The sequence below is a fragment of the Acartia tonsa genome, chromosome 3, assembly GCF_053477335.1.
Source record: "Acartia tonsa isolate MP-2025a chromosome 3, ASM5347733v1, whole genome shotgun sequence".
Lineage (NCBI taxonomy): Eukaryota > Metazoa > Arthropoda > Copepoda > Calanoida > Acartiidae > Acartia > Acartia tonsa.
In genome coordinates this window covers 19206365-19232140 of record NC_137262.1, presented here as the reverse complement: position 1 = coordinate 19232140, position 25776 = coordinate 19206365, and the positions used below count along the sequence as shown (strand labels likewise).

General features: G+C 34.9%; 1 protein-coding gene across 2 annotated transcripts in view; it reads right to left on the bottom strand.

Annotated features, from left to right (window-relative positions):
* Positions 1 to 25776, bottom strand: part of LOC145313577 (uncharacterized) — a 48632-nt gene that overhangs the window by 7142 nt on the left and 15714 nt on the right. The window contains exons 17-18 of one of the 2 annotated variants that reach the window (XR_013877412.1): positions 12558 to 12718; positions 306 to 387 (exon numbers count right to left, since the gene is read on the bottom strand). Coding sequence is in view for 1 of the 2 variants with exons in the window: in XM_080153038.1 (XP_080009164.1) it covers positions 306 to 387; positions 12558 to 12641 (166 nt within the window). In the remaining variant the exon portion in view is untranslated. The remainder of the gene's footprint in view (positions 1 to 305; positions 388 to 12557; positions 12719 to 25776) is intronic. The other variant, XM_080153038.1, reaches the window with a different exon arrangement.

The following is a 25776-nucleotide window of genomic DNA, read 5'->3' as shown; positions in this document are numbered from 1 at the left end:
CGGACGAACGGACCTCGAATATAGAAAAGCTTTGCTTTTATATAAACTATATGAATTAAATGTAGGTATTGAGAGTAGGGTTGGGCCGGATACTTTAATAGCCGGATACCGGCTGATTTCTATTACCGGATATCCGTTCCTGCCGGATATCTGGCCAACGTTCGATATCCGGCAAATTACCAGATACCCACCCGAATAACCGTATATCCGGCATTAAAAATTAGCCAGATATCCGGTATCTGGATAGTTTCAATAACCGGTAAGGTTTACAAAACACAAGTCGCGTGGCCAAAATATAATATTACCTTCTGTCCACACTTGTCACATTTAGCAAAAATTAAGCCGAGGTGTTCCTTGTTCATGTGCAGTTTGAAAGACTTGATTCCTCTGCATTACAAACAATTTTTAGTTGTAAAGCTACTGTATTATTAACTTTGTCTGTTCGTAAATCAGACCGTAACGTTACAGGGGTGTATATTCTACATGGGATCCCCTGCTCAGGGAAGGGGGAGGGGGGAGAATAAAAAATAAGTTGTTGGAGGGAAAAAAAATGTAAAAATTAAGAAAACTGAAAACATTTTTTCCATTCCCCCCCCCCCCTCCTTGGTGAAAAAAAACAAAAAAAATGTGTAGTAGGAGGGATAAAATAAATAAAATATAGAGTTCTTTAAATATTTTTCCATTTTCCCCCCTTCTTGGTGAGAAAAAACTAGGGGGAAAAAAATAAAAAAATTGTAGCAGGGAAAAAAAAATAAATCTTGTGCAGAATATACACCCCTGTAACGTTATAAGGGGAAAATTATTTTCTCGGCTGCTATTGTTAATTCCAGGGATAGGGGATAGGAAACCTGGCCATAAATTAGGTCCCAGTCTAGTTTTGAAAGGGATAATGCAACTTTTACCACTTCCTAAGGGGGGGGGGGGGGGGGTTAGATATACCACACTTTTCTGGGATCTTGTTGTGTCAAGTATCAACTGTTGGGAATAACAAAGGATGACTCCATGCAAAATTTGAGCCGGATCCGGCCAAAACCGGCCGTGAATTTTATAAAAAAAATCGATTCAGCTGGAGCAAAACCGGTTGGAGGTACAAAAATTTTTACTTCACATGAAATTTAGCCAATGCAATTGCCTACAAAAATGTAATTCATCATCAACTTGATTGGACAACTCTTTCCCCTCATAATTGTCCATTAAAACCTCGGAAACGGCAAAAATCGCCAAAAAATCATGCCTTCGGCGGCGAATAACGGCTAAACGGTCTGCCGGAGGCGAATGAAACATAAATAAAGAAATGTCCGCCTCAAAAAGGTGTTTAACATCAAAGATGATTTTTGGCGATTTTTGCCGTTTCCGAGGTTTTAATGGACAATTAGGAGGGGAAAGAGTTGTCCAATTAAGTTGATGATAAAGTACATTTTTGTAGGCAATTGCATTGGCTAAATTTCATGTGAAGTAAATTTTTTTGTACCTCCAACCGGTTTTGCTCCAGCTGAATTGATTTACAGATACCCCCTAAAAACTGGAAAAAACCGGTTTTTTTTTTAATAAAATTCACGGCCGGTTTTGGCCGGATCCGGCTCAAATTCTGCATGGAGTCATCCTTTGATATTCCCAACAGTTGATACTTGACACAGCAAGATCCCAGAAAAGTGTGGTATATCTAGGGGGGGTTAATGCAACCATCTCGTAATCAATGTATAAATGGCACTTAGAATTCGAATTTCCATCTGAAAGAGGACTATCCACGAACGAGAGCACATGATTCTAAGTACCTTCCAGCATTGATCCTAAGTATTTTCTTTCAGAATATAATAGGTCACCATATATTATTAATATATTGACGAGAAAATTTATGTTTTACCATGTTTTTTTAGGTATTTAATTGATTTTGAAAACTTTTATGAAGCTAATTCTTTTAATAAAATGGATACTTGATAATACATATGCGAATACTCGTGTTATATAGATTGTAAATTAATCCATATTAGCATTAATTTAAACATAACATATAAGATATAGTAAATGTGCTTTTGACCTTTTTTAATTTTTATCATTTGACAACATGGACAATTAAAGACACCCCGAACTCAACAAAACGTTTGATAAAATTTTAACGAAAATGGTGGACATTTTTTTACTTTTCTTCAACTTGAAGTGGTGAAACATAAATTTTCTTGTCAATATATTAGTTATTGATAGTGACCTATTATATTCTGAAAGAAAATACTCAGGATCAATGCTGGAAGGTACTTAGAATCACGTGCTCTTGTTCGTGGATAGTCCTCTTTTGCATGAGTAATCCTTGGTAGGTCTATTTTCCCTAAATCGAACAAAAAGTTGGAAAAATAATGGCTAACAGCTGGCGGCTCAGCAGTTTAGCAATTTTTTGGGCTATTTTCAATGCAAATCATCACAAAACCTATCTCCACATACTACTATTTTCTGCTCCAAAATGTTTTCAAACGGTTCTAGCCGGTAGTTGCTGGTACTAGAAATCTGAAAATGTTGTTTTTGTATCATTTCACATGATTTAAAGCAAAAATATGTTTCAAAGTTGATTCCTACGTAATTTATGACAGATATGCCCTAAAAATAGCCAAAAACCGGCTAGACGGCTGAGCCATTAGCCGTTACTTTTTCAACTTTTTTGTTCGATTTAGGGAAAATAGACCTACCAAAAATTACTCATGCAGAATTTTAGATCGAAATTCGAATTCTAAGTGCCATTTATACATTGATTACGAGATGGTTGCATTAACCCCCCCCCCCCTTAAATGACGTCACTGGCGGACGGCTCCTATTGGCTACCGCCCAAAACCAAAAGTGTTCGGTAATTTGGACTTGTTTTGTACCAACCAAGAGGCAATTGGCAGATAACAATAAAAAAACATATATAATGCGTATATAACGTATATAATGCAAAATGCTAAAACGTATATAATGCTAATTTCCAATCTCATATCAATTATTGTTCAAATATTCTGTCTATGTGTACTAAAACTACACTTGATCCTATTATTAAAATGCAGAAGAAAGCTATAAGATTTGTCTCAAAAGTAAAGTATAATGAACACACTACACCTCTATTTAAGGAACATAATATCCTTCCAATTATGCAACAAATAGAATATTCATCTCTTATGATTATGCATGACTATTTAAATGAAACTCTATCTCCTTCTTTTTATCCAACCTGGATTAGAAATAATCACCTAAATGGTAATTACAATCTTAGAAATGGCAATGATATTCATATAAGACCTCATAGATATGAATATCTTAAAAAACATCCAATTTTCAACTTTGGCATCCTTTGGAATAATCTAAGTGATGAGCTTAAATCTAGTGATTATAGAAACCTTTTTGCTAAATCTATCAAGTCTAAACTGATTAATGCCTTTCAATCAGTCATATCGTTAGTTTCAAAAACTAATTTACGGCTTCAAAATATTAAAATTGGTGCCAAATATTGCTAAATTCCCTCATTTTCATACTGGGGGTTAAACGTGTGAAAGAAAGGGGTTAAATAGGTATTTGATAAATATTGAAATAGCTATACATTTTCATACGGCCAGGATATCGTTGTAAATCACTAATTATCCCTTTCAAAAACTTAGCTAGACCGTTTGATTTTATTGGGCAATTTGAGTTTTTTAAAAAATAGTGGATTTCTCAAATAAAATAGCCTGTTCATATGATCACGGAACCTTCGCATATTTCTAGCAAAAGTTTTTTTTTGTTGGCTTTTGTCTGAAGCTTAACATTAATAAATACATAAATTTTTAAAAGCAAAAAAGAAAGATAAATATACGAATTAAACTATAAGAAGCTACCCTGTAAAGGTCAGCTAGATCAAAACAGACGCACACACGCACATTCAACATTTAAAATTTGTGCCGTGTTGTTATTTTTGTTTTTTTGGTCAGTAGCTTAAGATTAAGAAATATCTGAACTAGTATCCTATTAGTATTATATAGGTTATTTTTTTCTAAATACTTACTCTTCTTATATAAGTCTCGTTATAAAAGATCCCTCCCCTAATATATGATATGATATGTCATCGGTCAACTTTTGCTAAAAGAGGTGGGGGGGGGGGGGGAGTATAGGTCAAGTGAAAGTTAAATCCTAAAGGGTATTTATATTTCCATCCAAAGTTGCAAGTCAAATATGAATATGAAAGGGGGGGGGGGGTTAAAATGTATATTGTCCTTGTTCACGTGACTAAGTTGACCCTTTTATCAATATACCTTGTATATTGGGGAATATTAACAAGGATTAAAACATCCATAAAAACTAGTACTGAAACTTTATGACAAACGGATACAGGAAGCAAATGCCTACATTACCAGAAATGAAAAAAGCTATCCGCTTTCTTCAAAGAAGATAAAGTATAGAATAGAATCCAGGTAGAAGATTCTGCCTGGCTAGCCTGAAAAAAAATTGGAACATTTGAAAGACAAAAATGGCTATAAGGCTGTTAGTAAATAACATGATTTCAGTAATTATTAAGAAAAAATATTCAAAATAAATTCCTTTTGCGATAATTTACTAAAAGCCTTGTAGCCAAGCTTCCACCTTTCTCTTCCCTATTCACAATGGATTAAAAATGAATTTGATGTGCATTTTAAGCCTTAAAAAATTTAATTATGTAAGAAAATTTACAAAAAATATTAGTCTTGGTATTTATATTATAAAACTAGGTTGCGCTCTTATGTATGTTTTTAAACAGCTGATTTATACATGCTAGCAACTACATCCATACATTAACTTGTGGTAGGGGGGGAGGGGGTGGGAAGGGGCAGTACCCATTTAACTGACCCTTGAAAATTACAAATGTGGTCAATCGTACTTACCAAAATTAAAACAACAAGTATTAAGGACTTTTCATCTTTGTCTAAAACGACCAAGCAGCTCTTGCTGTCTTCACACCAATAAGTGGTGTGTATCAGAGAAGTTAGACTCTATAAGATTCTTTTATTTATTTGAATTAATAACCTTCTGATTACTGAGAAAAGTTTTATAATGTTTGAAAGTAAAGTGTGTTACACTACAATACATAAAGTTAAATCATGAAGATCAAAATAAATTTTAACAGTATATATTAGATTTTGATACAAATTAAATTTTTCTAATTTTGTCCAACTAGTCATTGTGATTTGTATTTTATCATTATTGTCTTTACTGCGCATGGCAAAGATTCCTTCTAATTTCCCAGAAACTTTTATGGTTTTCACTTCTATTCCTCCTTATTCTATGGCTTTCTTACGGATTGACCAGCCCTAATTATAAAAAAGCTATTGTTCTGTAAGATTAAAACGATTTCTGAAACTGTATAACAAACGGATAATAACACTTAAATAGTTTCAGAATAGTCGATGGAATCAAATGCCTAAATTACCAAAAAAGCTATCCGTTTTTTACGGACGGACAAACTGACCCTAATTATAGAAAATTATTGTTCTGTATGAAGATCTCATATTTCTCATGTGAGTTCAGTTAAGTTGACCCTTCCAGTTTCCCTTCCTTAATCAGGTGACATAAATTTTTCCTCCCCGCCCCCCCCCCCCCAAAAAAAAAATATTGTACAGCGATTAAGCGAAGATATGTTAATTTTATTTATCATAAAAACGAGTACTTTTAAGTCAAGTTTTTATTTCTATATAATTACTGACCCAACGGTTTGAAATAGATATTTATCGCATTGTGCCGTATATGTAATTTAGAAGCCATATTGGAATAGATATTTATCCTATCATATTATAGACAACTGACATTATTCTTTTATTTTAGTAATTATGGGAAAATTGAAACAAATTTAAAATGCACGGAAAAATGTCTATAAAAAAAACTTAATTATGAAATAGCTTCGCTCCAAAAAAAATAAAATACTGAAGGGAAACAAACTAATCTAAAATCTTAAATATATATGAACATAGCTTTGTAAGTATGTCTGTCCAGGCGATAAATTTAATTAAAAAAATAGATATTTATCAAATTATCACATCGTATTATAAGCGTATGACCGGAAAGTAAAAACGATTTCTTTCAACTGAAGTCCAAAAAAACCGTATATAGTTATTCCGAATTTTACGATTTGTATTTAATAAAAGATAGACAGACAAAAAGAAAGAACTAAAATTATTAAAGTGATTATCTAAATTTGGTTACTATCATCATATCTTTGTATAATTGGTCAAAAAGCCTTCATAAAACTCCTAGGAAAGTACAGACGATATTTTTATTTACCATAAAAACGAGTACTTAAGTCAAGTTTTTATTTCTTTGTATGTAGATTTCTAGAATGATATCTATTTTTTTTAATAAAAAAAATTAAATCGACTTATATCGACAAATTACGGCTTTGTGAAAAAAAACTAAAGATATATTTTAAAAATTAAAATCCACGGAAAATGTCTATAATATGTTAAAAGTAAAAGTACTATAGAAACTATTTTTTGAAGCGAAGCTATTTCTGATTTATTTACATAAATAAAAACGAAAATGTCTATAATATGTTAAAAGTAAAACTATAGAAACTAACTTTTGAAGCGAAGCTATTTCTGATTTATTTACATAAATAAAAACGAAAATGTCTATAATATGTCTATAATACGATGCGATAAATATCTATTTTCTGAAGCAACATAAAAGATAGACAGACAAAAATCAAAATGTATTTCCGTGAGAAATTAAATCTTGTTGTTTATCTCCCTCCCCCACCCCTCCTTCTAACTAACCATTACCACCAGGCTAAACCAATCTAATGAAATTCTCCCCTCTTTTTATAAGGTTTTAACACCTGCATTTATATTTCTTACAGATTTTTCTTTCTCATAAATTTAAATGATTTCTATTTCAAATATTATTTTTTCAAGATTATATTAAAATAGTATTAAACACAATTTTACGGATATAGGATGTATGTACAATTATAATTTCTACTAAGAGTAAGAGTTATCAAATATAGTAAAGACTTATTAATCCCAGTGTATGACTATTATTATCATTTCATTATTTCAAAATTCATATTTAAATTAATAATCATAAATCAAATTTTATAAATGTTTTTAGATGCCAGAGCCTGATTCCACTGGCAAGAGCATTGTTGCCGCTGTCAATAGAGTCATGGATTTTTTTGGACTTAAGCACAAACAACTGTTATCATGCACCACTGACAGTGCATCTAATTGTTTAAAGGTTAGTTTAATAGTTTCTTTATCATTTTAAAAAACATTTAAAAACTAGTATTTCTAAATAACGGCCTCTCATTGGCTAATTTTTTTTTGTTACGTCATATTTTTTGCACCAATACTCACAGCATCTTAAACTAATTTCCAAATTTCCAAATTTTTATTTATCCTAGTTTATGGAGCTACTCAACAAGGAGCATGGCTTGAGCAGACAAGAGCTAGAAAACCTGATTTCTGAAGGCATCCAGCTGACAGGAGGGAATGAGTCAGGAGACGAAGATAATGATGGAGCAGGGGAAGGAACTTCGAGTGCTGCTGCTGAGAAAGAGCCTGCTGCTGAGAAAGAGCCTGTATTGCCTTGGTATGACGTAACTTTTACAGCTGCCCAAGAAAGAACTGCTGGTAAGAATGATACAAATAACACCTCATCTCATTGAAATTTAAACAACAAATTATTAATATATTAATCAGAAACAACATTTTTATTTTAATTTTTACTAACATGTGTTTTTTTTTTGTCAGCAATCGAGGCAGCGAAAAAGTTACAAGAAGAAAGTGCCAGGTTGAACGGGTTTATGGTAGAACTTCCCTGTCTAAATCACCAGACTAAACTGGCCCTTGGTGATTCCTGCGAAAAGTGTGAGGTAATATAATAATTATTGGGAGTTTGTAGTTGTACTTTGTACTTTGCTTGCTTAATTTAAATTAATAGTAAGGGTTTTGTTGAAATATTTATTTTCATAAATTTAATAGTAAGGGTTTTGGAATATTTGTTTTCATTTGTTTTTGTATGTATCTAGGAGAACAGGGATTACAAAGCAGCAATGGATGTACTTAACAAACTAGTGTCCAGGCTGAGAAACAACAAACGAATTAGAAAGCTGTATAGAAAATACAAGCAAAGAATGTAAGTGTTGTTTATTTATTAGTGTTAATTATTAGTATTTATTTTTAATTTTCTGATTGGGGGGGGGGGGGGTGTTCAACTTTTCAACGTAGTTAGATTTATCATTTAATTTTAATTATCTTTTTTTTCAGACTTATAAAACCAGTGGATACAAGGTGGAGCAGCAGAGTGAATATGGTCGTGAGATACTTCGAGTTGTTGAAAAATAAGGACTTGTTACAAGAAGTAAAACAATCTCTGATAGCACAAGGAAGTAAGTTATCTGTTATAATAATATTTAAAGTTTTGTTTATTTGGTGACACAAAATTATAAAAATTATTCTTTGATGTGGTGACATAATATTTCAAGTATTTTTTATGTTTAAGTCAAAGATGGTGACACAAAATTATAAATAAAAGTTAAAATTATTTTATTATGTGATGACATAATATTTAAAGTATTTTTTTTGTTTCAGTCAAAGATGTAAAATGGCCATCCGCCATTCAGAATGGTTTGCTTGCAGACATCAGAATTGTCCTGGAGAGGGCCCAAGGACTGGAGGCAACAATCCCCAGCATGTTCAGTAATTTGGAGACGGTCTTTGAACATCTGGATAACCTGCAGCAGTGTGACAACAGGTTTGTGTTTATGGTTTTACTATTTGCTAATAATAAATAAGATGCATTTTAGTTGAAAAAATGCGCCATACTAATAAAGATATCAAAAATAAAATTTTATTGAAGCAAAGTAGTAGTTAGAGGGGAGGGGATTAGCAATATACAAACAAAACCATCTAAAAACATATTTTATTTTATTTATTTGTATTTTATTTTTTATTTTTTTATGTATAGGTTTGCTGCCACAGTGTATGCCAATCTGAAAAAGCGGGTAGAGAAAATGCTGAATAGTGAAGGGTGGACAACTCTGTTGTTTCTGCACCCCTTCAGCAAGACTTACCTGGAAATGGTGCAGGTATAATTATATAATAATAATAAAATTGCAACAAAAACCTGGAAATGGTGCAGGTATAATAATAATAAAATTGCAACAAAAACTCGTCATAATAGAGAGATGGAAATTGAGATAAAGTTTTAGGCTTTCTTAAAATGTTGAAGTATGAGAAATTTACTTTATTTCCTAAATGTAATTTATATCAAATATTAATTTCTTTATATTTACAGGAAGGCCTACTTCCCAGTCAGCTGGTTGATAAAGAATATGCAGAATGGATCCTTGAACGTGGCTACCAGTGTGCAGCATTATTCGGAGAACGATTACTAAGGATCCAGTTGTCTAAATTGTCTGACTCTGACGAGGATGAAGAGCAGAATGAAGGAGAGCCACCAGCAGATGATACCAGCATCGAGGAGGACGAGGATGATTCAGGAGAACAACAGGTCCAGGAGGAGACTGAGACTACAAGCAGTGATGATAATGTTATTGGATCACCTCTGTTCGTAGCTGTGTTCAAACAAAGAAAGCTGGCCTATGAACAAAAACAACAACAGGAACGAGCAAAGAAGAAAATTGATGAACTTGCAGTCATGAGATCGGAACTGTATCAAGGACTCAGAAAATGGCGCGTTCAAAATGCCGTAACCCTGACAGACTATTATCAAAAATGGACAAACGATAAAGGAGCACAGAAGAGAGGTTCCAGATCAGCGACACTGGAGCTAATCCATGGAACAGTTGCCAACATGCTTGAAGAAGACCAGTACCCAGCACAAATCAGGGAGCTCTTAGCGAACCTTATTCTTCTGCCTGTAAGCAATTCGAGGGTGGAAAGAATATTTTCCCACCTTAAATTGCTTTTCAGCGAAAGGAGGTATAACCTAAAGGGCCATCTGGTTAAGGAACTTATGTTCCTAGGCTTCAATAATTTGGTTCCCAAATCAAACCTCACGGATTTTTTAAGTTAAGCCATGATGAAGATTGTTTTGAGATCAATCATTTAGCAAAATATTGTATTTTTTGTATGAAAGAATAATAAAATGAAATAAACTTATTAATACAATTGAAAGTAACAGGATCATAATAATGTATTGTATTTGTATTTTCAATTTTGTTTGAACAATATGAAATAAACCTATTATTTATTACAGCTAATTTGTTATTTAACAAACTCCACTAACCCACCCAACTCGAACTCTCATTGGTCTGTTTGTTTCGTGTCGTCCGACAGATTTTGCGCTCTCCTTGGTTAGGCTCGGAATTGGTAAAGCTAAAGCTAAGAAGATGTCTTTATTTATATTACTAGTAAGTAGTAAAGAGGAGGGAGGGGACTCGAGTATTATTATTATAAAGTCTTCTCCTGTATTTATTTAAATGTATGATTTATGGGGATTACCCACGGAATATGGGGGGGGGGGGTGGTGGTAAGTAACTGGTAACATGATATTACGGTCAGCCAAGGTGTTCGTACAGAAATGTTGTAAGAATTATTCTTTAGAAAATTCAAGCTATATTTTAAATTTGAGAACTTAAGTAACTGATATAGATATTATATTAATTATTATAAAAAAAAATTTTGTTTGGTATATTAGATAAATAAATAGCTATTTCTGATCATTGATACATCAAAGTCAAGCAATATTTTGAAAAATTAAGTATCACATATAGATATTATAAAAAAACCTTTGGTTGGTATATTAGCTACTTCTGAATCTGATGCATCATTGTAACCCCCCCCCCCCCCCCACGCCAGAATTCATTAACAATATATATGCACCTGTTTCTCTACTTTGTGTGTGACTCACGTATAAGATATTTTAAGAAATATGATTGGGGGGGGGGGGGGGGGGGGGGGGGGTTACATAACATTTTTAAAAAATAATACATAATTAATAAATCTACAAAATCCTATTTCTTTATTTGAACTGACAAACACAACAGAACATAAAGTAACTGGAAAAGTCAAAAGATAAATTAGCAATAACAACTTTGGAGACTTTTTTTCTTTAATTGTGATTGGTTGGTTTATTAAGCATGAAATGCTGCCAAAATGGAAATAAAAAAACAAGCGAAATTAGCAATAAGAACTAAGATTAACTATCTTGATAATCTGGCTACGAGATTGCGTGATGCTATAAAAAAAAACTATTCACCAAACCTCTATTATTCCAAGTCATAAAATTCTAGTGAGGTCATAAACCTTCTTCGTATGTTAATATTTTCCGGAATTTTTATGATTTTCTGACAATGTTTGACCGTAAAGATATGTGAACATATGTAGTATTTTACAAATACATCCCAAATCTAGCATAAGTTGACCCCTTCTCTCCGTATGAAAATGTTAACAGAGGTGTGAAGTCTCAATTTCCGGTCGTTTGAATATATCGGGGAATTTGTATATTTTTAGGGTTATTTTAGTATTTTGAAAATATTGAAAACAGTAACATTTCTCTACGAAATCACCCATCGTTTACGATTTTGAGTATGTTTTGAAAAATACTATAAACTAAAACTATCATTGCTTTCAATAGCTATTTTTATCAAATAATCTAAATCTCCAGCTCTGTAAATTTTGCAATCTTTTTTTATGTTATTTTTATTTTGGCGATACTACCTAGGTTCTATAAGTTTAAAGGGATCCAGGATACCTTTGTTTGATATATTTTGGGCAAAGTAGACAGATCCATAGTGATCTATTCATGGTTACCCGGGCAGAACTGATTAGGATTTAGGTTGTTTATTGTTATAGTAATTTTAATTGTATATTATATTTTTTTTGATTTTATGACTTTTTTTTGTTTAATTTTTATGCCCAAATAAATATGTTTATGTTTATGTTTATGTTTATGTTTAACAGGGCAAAGTGAGCATCATAGAAAAATTAAAACATAAACAAGTAATGTTTGATCACAACAGCTTATCAAACATTTATTTTAAACATAAAATTAAGTCTTTAAAGAAAAAATTTAATAATGTCTACTCTTGGCATGGAACAGTTAATTGATAGAATGTTATAGATATACTTATTCACTCATACTTGATTTATTTTATTTTCGACTTTCAATTTTAGTAAGCAATGATAACAAAATATTTTTAAATACCATTTTACCCATAAATAAAATGCAAACAACACACCATAAAATCTGATTCAGGCCAATCCAACAATAAGCCAAGTAAAAAATTTAAATTTGTACAGCAAACAATATGAATTTTTTGAGGAGATAATCAATTTAGTTTTTAACAGGTATTGTATGTCATGTAACTGCTACTCTATGTTTTTTTGGCTTGAAGTAAAAATATGAAATTGTTTTTGTCTCAGTGTGCTAAAGCTGTGTGTAACCGTATAGTCAAATGCACTTGTTAAGTCGAACTGTTCTTAATTATGACCATTTTATATAAATACATTTGGTCATATCAGTTTGACTTTAACGCATTTGACTGAATGGTTACACACAACTTTACATAAAATATGCGAAAAAAATGACCCCTCTTGCTTTAATAAAATTTTTAAAATTGTCGTTGCCTTGGTGTGCTAAAGTCGCATTGATCACAGTAATAGATGACTCCCTCGTGCCGATACTTGACATGATTCTGCAGAGAATCTTTCCTGAATTATAATATTGATCACAGTAATAGATGAATCCCTCATGCCAATACTTGACATTATTCTGCAGAGAATCTTTCCTGAATAGTAATACAATGTCTATCTGTCCATAAGATCTCATTAACTACGTGTCCAATTCTATTAGATTAAGGGAGACTGGTCAATTTCTAAGATAAGTGCTCTAAGACTTTAAAACAGGATTCAAAAGCTAGAACTGCCGCTGCAAACAGTTATCTCCTGCTGATTTATTTTTTGTTATTTCTCTCCAAAGGGGGGGGGGGGGGGCGTAATGACATCTATTCTTAATCCGTGAGCAAAATGGTCTAAATATTGAGCTAGACCCTTCAAACTTGGTATATAAGCCTAGTCCTATAGGTATTACATCTAAATGGCAAAAAAATCCAAAAATTTTTATTTAAAGGTTAGGTTAGGTAAGAAAACCCTGCGGAAATGGGGTTTTTAGGCTTTTTAGTAGCGAAGCTACTCTATAATTTAAAATATCCGTCTGTCCGTCTTATTTTGGGGGAAACGTGATTTTCTCGGCTCCCATAAAAGATAAAAGGCTGAAATTTTTTGACAACATTCCCATTATCAAGGAGCACAATCTGTAATACAAAGTAGATTGATGTCTGTCTGTCTGTCTGAAGCTTAAGATCTCGGTAACCACTGAACCGAATGGATTCTACTCTTCAGGGTCCTGCGGTGGTATTAAGCTATTTTCTTGGGGGGTGGGACACCCCCAACCCCCCCAAAAACAAAAAAATCCCCCCCCCCATTTTTTTTTTTTTTTTTTTTTTTTTTTTTTTTTTTTTTTTACAAATTTTACGAAATTTACGAATTTAATGTTTGCGAAATGTTTTCCTGCTGGGTAGGTGCGAAAATTTGTGATCCGTTCTGCTGGGTAAGTAATAGAAGATGTAATTATACCTCTTGGGGCAAAGCCCCTAGAGGCTAGGGGCGAAGCCACTAGTTAACTATACAACATCAATGGCGATAGGACCGCTTTTTAGCAGGATTAGGCTATTTTTGTATTTTTCACATTTTTCTCCATATCTTTGGTGTTTATGGTCCGATTTCCAAAATTTTTTCAGTTATAGAATTAGAATTAAATTTCCTGTCGTTTCAAGAAAACAATTTAAATTTCCCGTTGTTCTGAGCATCCAGTATGTAATTTACTTTGACCGTCAGTCTGTTAGTCATAGTACTGAAATATAAATAAATATTAAGAAATTAAAAACAAATGTTGAAAAGGTTTCGTGATTTTTTCCTAATATACATGCTTTTGTCAACTATTATCTAAATTCTTATTTAATTGTTTATGATTCGCTACTTATGGATGTTGTCATCCTTGTTTTGGTCTATTTTGTTGTGGAAACTTGCCTTAAATTGTTTTTTCTTAGGATTTTAACTTCAATACACTGTGTCTATTCATAAGGACATTATTTAAGATGATTTTGCAAGTCGGGGACCGACCCCAGGGGGCTAGGTGGGTGGCCCGCAGGGGTTAAGTGCATTTTTTCCAATATATATGTTGTGATACATCAAATTATAGGTTTTTTAGGTCAAAGATCTCAAATTCAGAGCTAAAATAAGCATAAGACCAATCTGAAGCTAACCCCAGCGGGCTAGGTGGGTTGCCCACAGGGCTTAAGTGCATTTTACCTAACCTAACCTAGAAACTTACTTATATTTTTACAGGTTTTTTTCTTAAATAAACTGTGTCTATTAATGAGGACTTTATCTAAGATGATCGAGCAAGTCTGTGACCGACCCCAGCGGGCTAGGTGGGTGGCCCGCAGGGGTTAAGTGAATTTTTTTCAATATATATATCTTGTTATACAGTGTGTTTTTTTTTATGAGAAAGCAATTTTACCCCACTTATAGTTATCAGAATTTAATGATTAAAGGCTTATTTTCTTTGTTTTTTATAACCATTTATAGAACATCAAAAAAATATTCCAGTTTTCATTCAAAAAGTACAGTAGAATCAAAATTTAAAAACCTAGGTGGCAACATCTAAAAATGGTTTTAGCGCATTTTTCTCATGCTCAAATCTTTTACCCTTTGCAAGAATGGCTGCAAAACGCTTTAAAATTGAGATACAGAGTTAAAAAGGGGGGGGGTTTTTAATGCAACCATCTCGTAATCAATGTATAAATGGCACTTAGAATTCGAATTTTGATCTGAAATTTTGCATGAGTAATCCTTGGTAGGTCTATTTTCCCTAAATTGAACAAAAAGTTGGAAAAGTAACGGCTGGCAGCTGGCGGCTCAGCCGTTTAGCCGTTTTTTGCCTATTTTTAGGGCAAATTCATCATTAATTACGTAGGAATCAACTTTTAAAAACATATTTTTGGTTTAATTCATGTTAAATGATAGCAATAACCATTTTTAAAATTTCTAGTGTCAGCTGCTAAACGGCTAGAACGGGCTGAAAACGGCTGGGAGCCGCCAAGAGTATGATGAGTAGATAGGGCATGTGACATGTCTAGGGGTAAGTTTTTATGGTTGCTGAGCTCAAAAATGCTACCAAAAATAGTGGCAGCCCATCCATATGGCAGCTGGTTAACAGCTGCAGCACAGCTGGTAGCGGCCAAGAGTAGAACAAGTAGATGGGGCTTGTGACGTGTCTAGGGGTAGGTTTTTATGGGTGCTGAGCTCAATAATACTACAAATAATAGTGGCACCTCATCCATATAGCAGCTGGTTAACGGCCGCTGCTCAGCTGGGAGCGGCTAAGAGTAGAATGAGTAGATGGGGCTTGTGACGTGTCTAGGGGTAGGTTTTTAGTGGTGCTGAGCTTAAAAATACTACCAAAAATAGTGGCCACCCATCCATATGGCAGCTGGGTAACGACCGCAGCTCACCTTGGAGTGGCCAAGAGTAGAATGAGTAGATAGGGCTTGTGACATGTTTAGAGGTAGGTTTTTATGGTTTTTGGTTGAGTTAAAAACTGCTACCAAAAATAGTGGCGATAAATCCACATGGCAGATGGGTAACAGCTACAGCTCAGCTGGGAGCAGCCAAGAGTAGAATGAGTACATAGGGCTTGTGAGGTGTCTAGGGTTAGGTTTTAATGGGTGCTGAGCTCAAAAATACTACCAAAAATAGTGGCGGCCTATCCATATGGTAGCTGGGTAACAGCTGCATCTCAGCTGGGAGAGGCCAAGAGTACAATGAGTACATAGGGCTTGTGACGTGTCTAGCTGAGCTGTAGCTGTTACCCAGCTTCCATGTGGATGGGCCGCCCCTATTTTTGTTAGTATTTATGAGCTCAACACCCCTGAAAACCTACCCCTAGACACGTCACAAGCCCTATCTACTCATTCTACTCTTGGCCGCTCTCAGCTGAGCTGCAGCCGTTACCCAGCTGCCATGTGGATTGATCGCCACTATTTTTGTAGTAGTATTGAGCTCAGCAAACATAAAAACCTACCCCTAGACACGGCACAAGCCCTATCTACTGATTCTACTCTTGGCCGCTCCCAGCTGAGCTGCAGCTGTTACCCAGCTGCCATAGGGATGGGCCGCCCCTTTTTTTGGTAGTATTTTTGAGCTCAGCACCCCTAAAATCCTACCCCTAGACACGTCACGAGCCCTATCTACTCATTCTACTATTGGCCGCTCTCAGCTGAGCTGTAGCCGTTACCCAGCTGCCATATGGATGGGCTGCCACTAATTTTTGTAGTAGTATGTGAGCTCAGCACACATAAAAACCTACCCCTAGACACGGTACAAGCCCTATCTACTGATTCTACTCTTGGCCGCTCCCAGCTGAGCTGCAGCTGTTACCCAGCTGCCATAGGGATGGGCTGCCACTATTTTTGGTAGCATTTTTGAGCTCAGCAACCATAAAAACCTACCCCTAGACACGGCACAAGCCCTATCTACTGATTCTACTCTTGGCCGCACACAGCTGAGCTGCAGCTGTTACCCAGCTGCCATAGGGATGGGCCGCCCCTTGACATGTCACATGCCCTATCTACTCTTCATACTCTTGGCGGCTCCCAGCCGTTTTCAGCCGGTTCTAGCAAGCCCCACATAAAAACCTACCCCTAGACACGTCACGAGCCCTATCTACTCATTCTACTCTTGGCCGCTCTCAGCTGAGCTGTAGCCGTTACCCAGCTGCCATATGGATGGGCTGCCACTAATTTTTGTAGTATGTGAGCTCAGCACACATAAAAACCTACCCCTAGACACGGTACAAGCCCTATCTACTGATTCTACTCTTGGCCGCTCCCAGCTGAGCTGCAGCTGTTACCCAGCTGCCATAGGGATGGGCAGCCACTATTTTTGGTAGCATTTTTGAGCTCAGCAACCATAAAAACCTACCCCTAAACATGTCACAAGCCCTATCTACTCTTCATACTCCTGGCCGCTCTTAGGTGAGCTGCGGCCGTTACCCAGCTGCCATATGGATGGGCAGCTTCTATTTTTGGTAGTAGTATTAAGCTCAGCACCCATAAAAACCTACCCATAGACACGTCACAAGCCCTATCTACTCAATTTACTCTTGGCCGTTCCCAGCTGAGCTGCAGCTCTTACCCAGCTGCCATATGGATGGACCACCACTAATTTTGGTAGCATTTTTTGCTCAGCACCCATAAAAACCTACCCCTAGGCAATAGACATGTCACAAGCCTACCCCTAAACATGTCACAAGACCTATCTACTCTTCATACTCTTGGCCGCTCTAAGGTGAGCTGTGGCCGTTACCCAGCTGCCATATGGATGGGCTGCTTCTATTTTTGGTAGTAGTATTGAGCTCAGCACCCATAAAAACCTACCCCTAGACACATCACAAGCCCTATCTACTCATTCTACTCTTGGCCGCTTAAAGGTGAGCTGCGGCCGTTACCCAGCTGCCATATGGATGGGCGGCCACTATTTTTGGCATTATTTTTGAGCTCAGCACCCCTAAAAACCTACCCCTAGACACGTCACAAGCCCCATCTACTCATTCTACTCTTAGCCGCTCCCAGCTGAGCAGAGGCCGTTACCTAGCTGCTATATGGATGAGCTGCCACTATTTTTTGTAGTATTATCTACTCTTCATACTCTGTGCCGTTCTAAGGTGAGCTGTGGCCGTTACCCAGCTGCCATATGGATGGGCTGCTTCTATTTTTGGTAGTAGTATTGAGCTCAGCACCCATAAAAACCTACCCCTAGACACATCACAAGCCCTATCTACTCATTCTACTCTTGGCCGCTTAAAGGAGAGCTGCGGCCGTTACCCAGCTGCCATATGGATGGGCGGCCACTATTTTTGGCATTATTTTTGAGCTCAGCACCCCTAAAAACCTACCCCTAGACATGTCACAAGCTAAACCTACTCATTCTACTATTGGCCACTCCCAGCTGAGCTGCGGCCGTTACCCAGCTGCCATATGGATAGGCTGCTTCTATTTTTTGTAGTAGAATTGAGCTCAGCACCCATAAAAACCTACCCCTAGACACGTCACAAGCCCTATCTACTCATTCTACTCTTGGCCGCTCCCAGCTGAGCTGCAGCTGTTACCCAGCTGACATATGCAGACTGGCCAGCCAATTTTGAAAATAAAAAACGTACATAACGTACACAAAAAAAATACGTTACGTACATAAAAAAAAGTAAAAAAACGTACAAAAACGTACATTCCTAATAAAAATAAGTTAAATAATTTCCTAGTTACCTATTATCAATACATTTAAGTCTACTAGCAGCTACCTGTAAAGGAGAACCATAGCGAACTGACAGACACAAGATATCCTATTACTCTATTCAAAAGAACTAGCGTCTACGCTCCTAAAGGCCTCTAGGGGCACTTGAGGAGGGGAGAGTTGAATTCAATAAAAAAAACATGGATGACAACATACATAAGTAGCGAAGCTCAAAAGTTATTTATAGACATCTGGAAAAAAATTAACTTAAAATCGCAATTAAAATTCATTTTTGGGGGGAGGAGGTAGTTTTTTTCTGAAGTCAATTTCTCTTGGGAGGGTGGATGGTGATACTCTTCCCCAAAATAGTTATAAAACTTCCAAAAACCTATGAGAAGCTATCCTGTTAAGGAGAACCATATCGGTTCCGTGGTTAGCGAGATTCTTTGGTTCAAACAAACAGACATTCTGTTATTATGTACAAAGTATATCCTATTATAAGGACCAGCGACTACGCCCTTAGAGGCCTCTAGAGGAACTTGATTAGGGGGGGGGGGGGGGAGTTGAATTTAAAAACCCATTTTTTTATTTAAAAATAAAAAGTAAAAAAAAAGGATGACAACATCCTTAAGTAGCGAAGCTCAAAAGTTATGGATGGGAATCTGGGAACTATATAAACTATAGAGTAGTGTCGTAAAAAATAAGCATTTAACTTATTTAAATAAATCATAAAACCTTTTAAAAATATATAATAACGTGAAAATCTAGGAATAAATTCAGCTCCTCAACCAATAAGCAAATCTCTTTTTGAAAATATGTAGAATGTGAATTTATTTATTCCCTGAAAATTTCAGCCGTCTATCTTGAATAGAAGTCGAGAAAACCATGAAAAAAAGAAAATCTAGGAATAGATCTAGCACCCAACCAAAAGGCAAATTTCAATGAAAATATGTAGAATGTGAACTTATTCAATCAAAAAACAGGAGCCGAGAAAATCACGTTTCTCCGATAGCATAACGGACTGACAAAGTGATTATAGAGTAGCTTCGCTAATAATTTTTTTAGTGAGGGAAGGGAAAGTAGACCACCCCCATTTCTGATTTCAATTTTAAAAAGAAAGAAAAAATAGGGGAAGGGTTGTGATTTTTTTCTAAGAGTAGTTTCTCTTGAGAGGGTGGTTGTACCCTCTCCCAGGACCTATGAGAAGCTACCCTGTAAAAGAGAACCATATCGGTTTAGCGGTAAGCGAGAACCTTCGGTACAAATAAACTGACAAGAGAGACATACATCCTGTTATTACATACTAAGTATATTCTATTAAATAAAGTAGTAAGTTTTTTGTCTGATGCTTAAGATTTTCATAACTACTTCACACAGTTACCGAGATGGTTTTAGGCTATTTTTCTACCATTTTAAATACAGGTTCTTGAAGGGATTTGGAAGGACAGAGAAAATAGCCTACAACCTCACAAAGATCATGTCGGTTCAGCAGTTAGCGAGATTCTTTGTTACAGAAAAAAAAGGATTTATAGGATAAACATATAATAGGATATAGGGTTATTTTGTCTATTGCTAAAGATCTCAGAAAATACTAGTCTTTAATACAAAGTAAATCAATGCCTGTCTGTCTAAAGCTTAAGATCTTGGTAACCGCTGAACAGATTGGGTTCTAAATTCTAATCTTCAGGGAATATATCTACTAGTCCTGTGGTAGTTTTAGGCTATTTTCTTAGAGTGTGGGAAACCCACCCCCCCCCCCCCAAAAAAAAAATCAACCACCCCTCAATTTATTTTTGTAAACTAATGCAAATCAGCGGGGTGGGGGAACCCCCACCGCACCCTGGGGCGAAGCCTAAATGAAAAAAATAATCATAATCTTTTTTTATATTTTTTTTTGACAAATTTCCAACAAACGATTCTATAAAAGAGGGATACGAAGCCTCTAATCCTAGTAGAAAGTAAAAAGCTTTAAGTGTCCCTCCCCCAAAGAAAATAGCAAAAAAAACATCACAGGACTATTAGGTATATTCCATGAAGAGTAGAGCCCAATAGGTTCAGTGGTTACTGAGATATTAAGCTTCTGATATACAGACGGACAAGCAGACAGACAGACATCATTCTACTTTGCATTATAGATAATATACTATTTTTGTAATACTTTTTGTACAAATACAAATAAATATACAAATACTTTTATACTTATATTTGATTCTTATTCTTTAAAAACTGAAGATACCAAAAAATAAGACTTCTTAATCCTACACTGGGCACCATTTGATATCTCGGAAAATTTACCCAAGTATATAAAGAATTTGAAAAAAAATTTCGTAAAATCTATTAAAGGGGTAGTAGCATGAAATGCATTTAAACTTGAATTTAGTCAACTGCATATCTCTTTCTGTTCAATAGTTTAAACTATATCTATAGGACATATATTTCAAATCCATAAATTTAAACTGTAAGTTCTAATAACATATATGCATAATTTACATACATATTTTTGTTCTATGAAAATTGAAGATATTATTGAATTTATTTAAATAATACACCTATTGTTTTTGCAAAAATTTTCGTACAAAACATACAAATTACTTTTCTGCTAATATTTGATTCTTATTATTTTTAAAAAAACGTAAAACGTACAAAAATACAAATTTCAAAATACGTTACGTACACATATCAAAATAACGTCCAAAACGTACACAGATTCGATGCGTAACGTACAAAACGTACAAAACGTACACTCTGGCCAGTCTGCATATGGATGGGCCGCCACTATTTTTGGTAGCATTTTTGAGCTCAGCAACCATAAAAACCTACCCCTAGACATGTCACATGCCCTATCTGCTCTTCATACTCTTTTAGTTTAATGATATTTTGAAAAACTTACTTATTAGGCAAAATTGTTTAAGATTAAAAAACCAAATAAATCTCTATGAATATAGCAGGAAAATTGTTTTTGTTTCACAATCCTAACTTTAATAACAAAAAAGTTATAAAGAAAATAAAAATAAACATAATGATTTTTTAGTCTAAAAAGCTTAATTTACCTCCTATTAAATAATTGAGATGTCAGAAAAGTAGGCGGAGCAACTGTCATAATTAATCCTTTTCTATTAATAAGGGTCAATAAATAACCTAAAATTTGCAAATAATCAATTCATTCAGTAGTATTTTTTGCCATTAAAAATTTATATTTTTTGGTGGAATAAAAAAGAAATATTTAGTTAACTTGTTTTTCTTTGTGTCTCATTATTCAGTTGCCAGAAAAACATAATATAACCATCCAAAAAATAAGAGAAACAAAAAAAAATTCTTTTTCTCAGTCACTTTTTCAAAACTTTAGCTCTAAAAATCTCCGGTGTTAATGGAGGTAAAAAAATATTTTTATATCTACTTACGTGGAATAATATGGAGAACAAGGACATATGCATTTTTTAATAATTCATTGAGAAATAAGGGCTGCAGATGCTTAAAAATACTTTTTTGAGGGTCATGCTGTAGAAATTTAAAAAATGGTTATTGTTATCATTTAACATGAATTAAACCAAAAATATGTTTTTAAAAGTTGATTCCTACGTAATTAATGATGAATTTGCCCTGATAATAGGCAAAAAACGGCTAAACGGCTGAGCCGCCAGCTGCCAGCCGTTACTTTTCCAACTTTTTGTTCGATTTAGGGAAAATAGACCAACCAAGGATTACTCATGCAAAATTTCAGATCGAAATTCGAATTCTAAGTGCCAATTATACATTGATTACGAGATGGTTGCATTAAAAACCCCCCCCCCCTTAATACAGATACTTTTGGGGACATGTACTAAAACATATTTTGAAGGCCATATCTCAACCAGGGAGGGAGTACTGGCCCCCCAAAGTCGACAACTAAAAATCCACTTTTTTTCTTGTAAAGGGTAGAAGATTTCAGCTTAAGAAAAATGCGCTAAAACTATTTTTAGATGTTGACACCTAGGTTTTGAATTTTAGATTTTACTGTACTTTTTTAATAAAAACTGGAATATTTTTTTGATGTTCTATAAATGGTTATAAAAAACAAAGAAATATGCCTTTAATCATTAAATTCTGATAACTATAAGTGGGGTAAAATTGCTTTCAAAAAAGTTCTCATAAAAAAAACACACTGTATATATCAAAATATAGGTTGCTAACCCCTCCCCCCCCCCCCCGGGCTAAGTTGGTTTTCTGCAGAGCTTAAGAGCATTTACCTAACCTAACCTAGAAACTTACTTATATTTTTACAGGTTTTTTTTCTATGATCAACTGTGTCTATTAATGAGGACTTTATTTAAGATGATCCAGCAAGTCTGGGACCGACCCCAGCGGGCTAGGTGGGTGGCCCGCAGGGGTTAAATGCATTTTTTCTGAAAGTATGTGTTGTCATACATCAAATTATAGGTTTTTAGGTCAAGAAACTCAAATTTAAAGCTAATAAAAGCATTGGACTAATCTGAAGCTAGCCCCAGCGGGCTAGGTGGGTTGCCTGCAAGTCTTAAGTCTAACCTAGAACCTTACTTATTTTTTTAGGTTTTTTTCTGGAATAAACTGTGTCTATTAAGGAGAACATTATTTAAGATGATAAAGCAAGTTTGGGACAGACCCCAGCAGGCTAGGTGGGAGGCCAGCAGGGGTTAAGTGCATTTTTAAAAAGTATGTGTTGCCATACATAAAATTACAGATTTTTTAGGTCTAGAAATTCAAATTTAGAGCTAATAATAGAATCAGACTAATCTGAAGCTAGCCCCTGCGGGATAGGTGGGTTGCCTGCAAGGCTTAAATGCATTTTACCAAACCTAACCTAAATTCTTACTTTTTTTAAGGTTTTTTAAATTGAATAAACTGTGTCTATTCATGAGAACATTATTTAAGATAATCCAGCAAGTCGGGAACTGACCCAGGCGGGCTAGGTTTTACTTAGATACACAGTGTTCATTCCTAAAGCCATCATTTAAAAGATTCTTCATACAGGAGGCTGACCCAAGGAGGCTAGAAGATTGGCCTGCAGGGGGTTAATTAAATTTTTCAAAAGTATGTACTGCATTATGCCAATTTTAGCTCTGAATTTGAGTTTCTTGCCCTTAAAAACCTAGGGTAAAGCGGGGCGAACTCGGTCTTTTTTTCGGTTTTTTGAACCTGCAAATCGTAAAAATTATTTTTTTTAAATGGGACCAAGACCAGTAGAAAGATCTCGGAAAAGTCGATCAGGTCCTAAAGGGATGTAAACCTAGGACATTGGGAAGTTTGTCAAAATTGATCTCTAAAACGGCACCGACTTCGCCCCGCCTTGAGGCGAAGTCGGTAGGGCATTTTCAAGCTTCAAAAAATCGATGACGTATTGATTTTATTACAGCATGCCTAAAAGGTAAAAGTTGCTAAATGTAATAAAGAGTATGCACAAAAAATTTTATTAAGATAGGTCAATTTTTTCTACCAAAAAAAAATAATTTTTCCGAAGTACACGAAATTTGACTTTTTTTTCGAAAATTTTTTTGATAAAAAACATAAAAATACTACTAGAAAAAATAACTTTTTATGACTTTAAAGGCCTGATCCTTAAAATTCAGGCAATTTTGAATAGATTTGGCCAAAAAAAATTTGTTCTATTAGCAAAATTTCCTAAAAAAATCAAGTTGAAAAAAAGAGAAAAGTTTGGCAAAATCTGTGGTCGATTTTCCAGCTTCAAAAAACCTATGACATAGTGATTTAATTACAGCATGCTCTAAAGGTTAAAGTTGCTAAATGTAATAAAGAGCATTCACAAAAAAAATTATGAAGATCGGACAATTTTTTCTACAAAAAAAAAAAAATTTTTTCTAAGTACGAGAAATTTGACTTTTTTTCTCGAAAATTTCACTTTTTTATATAAAATTGAAAAAGTTAGTATAAAAAGTGAAAAAACCGAATTCGCCCCGCTTCACTTTTAGTCGATTTAAGAAAAAACTATACAAGCTTTATTAAAGTTTTAAACGGAAATGGATAGCCTATTAGATTCTTAATAAGTCCCCTGAAGACGTCTAAGCTCTAGCTCTTACCAGTTTTTGTCCAACTTACCGTTTTTCCGACCGAAGCAAAAAAATCGAAAAAAAAAAATTTTTGTCGTCCGACTTTAAGACCCAATAAGTTCCCTAAAAATTCATCTCACAAAAATTTCATTGTTTACTTTTTTGTAGGCAATTTAATAAGGAACAAATTTGATTTTATGTTTTTTTCTGTCAGTCGATTAGAACATGGAGAAAAATGTCATTTAAAGAAGGTGGTCAAAAAAATACCGACTTCACCTCAAAACCGAGATCGGCGCTTTACCCTATATTTTGATATATAACAAGATACATATTAGAAAATAATGCATTTAACCCCTGCGTGCCACCGACCTAGCCTGGGGCTTCAGATTGGTCTTATGCTAATTCTAGCTCTGAATTTAAGTTACTTACCTAAAAAACTTATAATTTGATGTATCACAACGAAAAATGCACTTAACCCCTACGGGCCAACCACCTAGCCCGCTGGGGTCGGTCCCCGACTTGATGGATCATCTTAAATAAAGTCCTCATTAATAGACACAGTTTATTTAAGAAAAAAAAACCTGTAAAAATATAAGTAAGTTTCTAGGTTAGGTTAGGTAAATGCTCTTAAGCCCTGCAGAAAACCAACCTAACCCAGGGGGGTTAGCTTCAGTTTAGTCTAATGCTAATTTTCGATCTGAATTTGAGTTTCTTGACCTAAAAAACCTATATTTGATATATATAACAAGATATATATTGAGAAAAATGCACTTAACCCCTGCGGGCCACCCACCTAGCCCGCTGGGGTTGGTCCCAGACTAGCTGGATCATCTTAAATAAAGTCCTCATTAATAGATATAACAAGATATATATAGGAAAAAATGTACTTAACCCATGCGGGCCACCAACCTAGCCCGCTGGGGCTAGCTTCAGATTAGTCTAATGCTCATTTTAGCTCTAAATTTGAGTTCCTTGACCTAAGAAACCTATAATTTGATGTATCACAACATATATATTGAGAAAAATGCACTTAACCCCTGCGGGCACCCCACCTAGCCCGCTGGGGTTGGTCTCAGACTAGCTGGATCATCTTAAATAAAGTCCTCATTAATAGACACAGTTTATTCAAGAAAAAAAAACTGTAAATATATAAGTAAGTTTCTAGGTTAGGTTAGGCAAATGCTCTTAAGCCTTGCAGAAAACCAACCTAGCCCGGGGGGGGTTAGCTTCAGGTTAGTCTAATGCTAATTTTCGCTCTGAATTTGAGTTTCTTGACCTAAAAAACCTATATTTTGATATATATAACAAGATATATATTGGAAAAAATGCACTTAACCCCTGCGGGCCACCAACCTAGACCGCTGGGGCTAGCTCAGATTAGTCTAATGCTTATTTTAGCTGTGAATTTGAGTTCCTTGACCTAAAAAAACCTATAATTTGATGTATCACAACATATTTATTGGGAAAAATGCACT